Source organism: Anomalospiza imberbis, chromosome 1 (genome assembly GCF_031753505.1).
Source record: "Anomalospiza imberbis isolate Cuckoo-Finch-1a 21T00152 chromosome 1, ASM3175350v1, whole genome shotgun sequence".
NCBI classification, from domain to species: domain Eukaryota; kingdom Metazoa; phylum Chordata; class Aves; order Passeriformes; family Viduidae; genus Anomalospiza; species Anomalospiza imberbis.
Genome location: NC_089681.1, coordinates 10958553 through 10963712, shown reverse-complemented (window position 1 = coordinate 10963712; position 5160 = coordinate 10958553). Strand labels below are relative to the sequence as shown.

The 5160-nt window shown below is 52.1% G+C and overlaps 1 protein-coding gene across 3 annotated transcripts; it reads right to left on the bottom strand.

Annotated features, from left to right (window-relative positions):
- Positions 1–540: 540 nt before the first annotated feature.
- Positions 541–4891, bottom strand: LRATD2 (LRAT domain containing 2). Of its 3 annotated transcripts, none has more exons than XM_068181229.1 (2): positions 4584–4891; positions 541–3758 (listed from the first exon to the last, which is right to left on the bottom strand). In XM_068181229.1, the coding sequence occupies exon 2, from the start codon at positions 3751–3753 to the stop codon at positions 2857–2859; it is 897 nt and encodes a 298-aa protein (XP_068037330.1). In that variant the 5' UTR covers positions 3754–3758; positions 4584–4891; the 3' UTR covers positions 541–2856. The 3 variants fall into 3 exon arrangements, with proteins under 3 accessions (XP_068037330.1, XP_068037322.1, XP_068037313.1); XM_068181221.1 differs by lacking the exon at positions 4584–4891 and adding an exon at positions 4218–4464; XM_068181212.1 differs by lacking the exon at positions 4584–4891 and adding an exon at positions 3956–4148.
- Between the last annotated feature and the right edge of the window lie 269 nt (positions 4892–5160).

Genomic DNA, 5160 nt, shown 5'->3' with positions numbered 1-5160 from the left:
GAAGGTAGCCCTCTTTCAGACAAAATTTTTAAAAATGCCAAGCTTTCCACACTCTTCTACTTTTACACATAATAGAATGTCAGGGGACAATAAATTCCCAAACATAGCTTGCAGGGAAACTTCATGATTCCAAATATCAAACACCTGTATAGCAGGTGTCAGAGGAGCACAGAGGTTTTATAACACAGCAGAATGCATGCCAAACTCTGCTGCGAGGCAAGCACTGTAAGCTCTAGAATTCTTTGCTAAGGCCTTGTGCCTCTGGGGGAATTTATCCCAAAAGGCATGACCGGTACAGAGAAGCACCAAGACAAGCACAAGACAAGATTTCAGTTGGTCAAAGAAGCTTTGCTCTCCATTCCCAAGCAGATTTGGTCCTTTTTAAATTAAAATAAACAAAAAACCCACAAAATACAAAACAAGCAAAAAAAAGTGGAAAAAAAAAAAGAACAGGAAACAAAGCCAGACTATTCAGGTTATCTCAGAAAGAAAGAAATGGCTAAGTGTCATAGTTCTGATGTTTCAGACACAAGGGAAAAATATTTTCACAACTAGTTTACTGTTTAGTACCCTGTAGATACATAATATTTGACATTTATAGCAGTTTCTAAACTTTATGACCTAGAATATACTTTAGATCATGAATGAAAAATAAACCCATTTGGAGAACTGGAAAATAACGTGCATAACAATTTACTTTCAAATGCAAGGTTATGAAGGTTTTTTTTTAAACTTCCAAAAATATCTCTAGGAAAATATTATTTTACATAGCTATATTACACAGTGAAATAAACTTTGTTTTGTACAAGGTTTCAGTATGAAAGAAACCACAGCTAGACATTTGCTCATGGTTTAGATAATCTGTTGTCTCATTTCAGTCAGAAGTACAACAGAGAGACTCTCCTTCAATCTTTTTCAGACTGTCTCAATGATCATTTCAGCTTTCAGTAGTTACTAGTAGTTGTATAAAACCTGTGTGCAGACATCCACTATTAACCCCATCACAATCAGATGTGGGTAGATATGCTTTCAAAACAAGGTTAGACATCTGCTTGACAACCACAGTAACCTGAGTATACCTCAATTGCATATTGGTGAAAAAAGCCACACTTAGCATAGTCACCTGAGCTATAGCACTCTAAGGGAGCTTGGTATTAAACTCTGCCCTGGATTTGTGTTTCACAGGCCAAATCCTAGCTTTTATATTTTAGGCAGAAAACAGGACACCACAATCCACTTGGCTCAAGTTGGCAAAGTTGCTTCATATAGTCTTAACTAATCAAAAGCTTCCATCTACCTATTCTCAAACAACAAACTTTGCTCCTGTCACAGAGGTGGAAAGGACATGGAGTACTTTGCTATTTGTGGTATAACTGTAAACAGCTTCGGGGAAGACCATTTTAATTATGCTTCAAGTTTACATCACACTGTTAGGTTCCATTAATTAAATGAACTCAAGCTTATCTTCAAGTTCACATCATCATATTGGGTTTAAAGGGGAAGAAATTTTGAATTAGAAACTGCCTCCAAATCAGTGCTTGTTCCCACACCCCAGATCCCAGGACAAAAATCTGACAGGGCTGCCTGTGTGGGAGATCAGTTCAACAGCTGAATAAAAGTTCAGGGAATATTCAGGGCAGGCAGCACTGCACTCCCCCTTCCTGAGGGACTTGCATAACTTTGGAGGCATGTCCTCTCCTCTAATGCTATAGCTCAGCTGCATACCATAGAAATTAGAAAAAAAAAAAAAAAAAAAAAAAGAAACATGAAATCCCTAATGAAGAGGAAACTGCTTTGGCACACCCAAGCCCCTCTGTCTGTAATGTCTTCCAGCCTGTGCTCCCTTCCATCACAGCTGCATTCACTGTGGTGCTGAACCTGTGGCATGCTCATAACCAGAACCATCCAGCCAAGAGGCCACCCTCTTGAGGGACAGCTTACTCAAGACATACTCTTACACATAAGCAACCTACCTCTACTGCCTCTGTGTGTATTACAGACATACTCAGGAGCTCTGCCACTTGATTTAGGAGAAGTCAAGACAGCCTGTAACAAGCCCTGACACAGCTCAGCATCTGTCTGTAGGAGTCCCAACACACATCAGTGTGCAGAATATAACTGGGGTGGCAAACATCCTTCCCTGGGACCTTTTGGCAACAAATACATCTTCTCTCCCCAAAGCCACGTGCTGATGGCAAAGGAGAAGGTCCCCCAGCCCACCTGCAACCTCCTATCAATTAAGAAGGCACTAGGCACATCAAACCCATCTCATTAACATCAGTGGAGATTTCTGCCTTACACCTTCTGGGGAACTGGTTACCAAACCCGCAGCGCCTTAAACCAGTCAAGAAGCAGCTCCTTGCAATACCAACAGAAGCCACAGCTGAAGAGAAACAGTAGCAGAGAAGGGAAAACAATATCCTCATGTTCAGAGCTACATGGTCATGTCCTGGAAGCTGTTGGCTACTTCTCAATGGCATTGAATACTATTAACTTCTGCTGATAAGTGGATGTCAAAGGCATTTAGCAGCTTGTAGGGTCAGGCCTACTGGCAGATGGTTGAGGAAAAGGCTATGTGCGAACATGGCAGAGAGGAAGGGAAAGAAGTGAGAAAGGAGAGGGGTAGAATTGCCCTGAGTTTTATCCTCTACAAATAAGTCAGGGGTTTTATCATCAAGCACTGAAGGAGTTAAGCACTAAAGCACAGACACTTAAGCAGCTTTCTCCCTTCCTTTCACATGTGATTGGAATGGAGCTGCACCGAAGCAGCCCAAAGGGCTTATAACAGCTCAATTTTGCAGCCTTCAGTTTTAATCCCCATCACCCAGGCTAAGCAGAATGGTGGTGCTGAGGCTGCTACTCCACAGCAGTCTGAGCACCTGGATGATGATGGTCGTCCTCCTCCTCTTCCTCCTCCTCTGCAGCCTGCAGATGGCTGGAGAGCTCCTGGATCACAGCAGCCCTACCAATCTGGTCATTTCTCCTCTTCTCCATGATCAGATCCTCCAGGCTCTGAAACTCCAGCGTGTGGCTGCGCTTGTCCCCCAGCCGGATCTGTAGTCGGTAGGGCTGCTTGCCTATGCGCAGCTCCCCGCCGATTTTAAACTCTCGCTTGCCGTATCGGCACCAGGCAGCAAAACACTCCGAGTTTCTCCAGCTCAAGTCCCGATCCTTGCAACCCACCTGCTCCAGGGCATTGCGCACCACCACGGCCGGGCTGAGGGGTTTGTAGCGGTACAGCTGGTTGGCAATGCGGCCGCGTCTGCCCTGGCTGGCATCCGTGAGGAAGCTGTTCACCACCTCCAGCCGATGGAGGTGCACAACTTGAAAATCCCCCACATAGACCACCCAGTGCGGATACTGGGCTTGGCACACAAACTCCACCAGGTCACCTGGCTTACACCTATTCAGCAGGTTCTCCGGGGTGTAGGTGCTCAGATGCCCCCCACCTCCTTCATCACCCTCCTCTAGCTGCCTGTCCTCTTCCGAAAAGCTCTTCTGGTAAATACACTCATCCCGGTAATAGACTGAGCACTCCACCTCGTGCAGCTGGGGATCGTAGGGCTGCAGGGCAGGGTTCTCACCCCCCAGCTCATGCACCGAATCCTGCTGCTGCTCCAGCTCATCATCGTCATTCGAAAAGATGTAGGAGACCCCGATCCTGGGCCCTTCATCTCTGTCCATACCTGTCGGGTCGGCCGTGGGAACTTCCTTGTAGTTGAGATGGGTCAGCTTTTCCACCTGGTTCCCCATGCCCGCTGCAACGACAGACACACGGCGGGGCCATGAGGGCGGGCGCGGGTGAGCGGCTCCCAGAGAAGCAGCGCGGGCATAAGCGCGGCTCCCCCCTCCACAGGCGTCCCGGCTCTCCCCGCTCAGCGCAGTCTCTAGCAGCGCCCCGGGGCTGCGGGAGCCCGTCGGAGACGGGGGGAAGGGGAACACGAGACTTCCCTACCTGCACGGAGGAAGGCGCGGCGGCACCACCACCTGTTAGGCGGCGGCGAGCAGAAGGAGAGAGGCGCAGGAGCCGCCGGGGAGCGGGGCAGGCACCGAGCCACCTGTTAGAGAGGGGCTGCGAGCGCCTGGGGAGGTCCGAGCTGGGGACGGTAGAGAGCGCACCCCCCCCGCCGCCCAGGTGAGCCGCGCCGGGCCGCCGGCCAGGTGCGCCTCCCCCGCCCTCCCCAGTCCTCCCCAGCACCGGGCGGCCGCGAACTTACCCCGCGGGGCCAGCGGCTGCGCGGCGCCGGGAGCGGCTCAGGGCGAGCGGGCGGCGGGGCGGCGGCGCGCCCGGATCATGGCCCCGGCCCGGCGCGGCTGCTGCTCCCCGCGCAGCGGCAGCGCCCGAGCGCCGCGCCGCCGGCTCCGCGGCTGGGCATGAGCGCGGAGAGGCACGGCCGAGGGGAGGGAGGGAGGCTGGATCCGCCACAGACGCCCCGGCAAGCGCTCAGCCCCCAGCATTTAAAGAGGCAGCTCTTTTTTTTTTTTTTTTTTTTTTTTTTTTCTTCTTTTTTTCCCTTCCTTCCTTCTCCCACGCCCCCCCCCCCCCCCCCCACCCTCCACCGGTCCGGCTTCCTCCCCCGCACCTTTTCCCTCTCTTCGCTCCTACATGCCAAGCGCTTTGCTCCCCGCCGAGGCTGGTGGCAGGCGGAGGTCGGGCGCAGGGCTGTCGGCGCCGCCGCTGCGCAGCTCTGCGCGGGCAGCGGGTATGCAGCGCGCTCAGCCCGAACTCGCACAGGCGCGGCGCCTTTAAGGGAGCGGTGCCACAGCAGCCCAGCCCGCCGGTGTGTTCGGGGGGAGGCTCCGCAGCCGGAGTTTGCCCGGGACGGCGCCGAGAGGCGAAGCGGAGCCTCGGTGTACGGCCGTGCGAACGCCGCGGTGCCCGCGCAGAGGCGCGGAGCTGCCCCGGGGGGAGCGCCCGACCCGCGCAGTCCCCGCGGGAGCGCCAGGAGGTGCCTCCCTGGGGCCGCGCACAGTGACAGGGAAGTTGTTAAGTGAGCGCAATCAATGCGCCCTGTTCTCCTGGGCTGACTTAACGCCTTCGATTCCTCCATGCGCGGAGTTTGTAATTAGGTTTATTAATTTATTTTCTTTCTGACTCCAAGAGCTCAATCTCTTTTTCAGTACAGAAGATTATGATTCTTTCTCCCCTGGAAAGACATG

Coding starts and splice junctions, on each gene's coding strand:
- LRATD2 (XM_068181229.1), bottom strand. CDS start 3,753: ATGGGGAACCAGGTGGAAAAGCTGACCCATCTCAACTACAAGGAAGTT.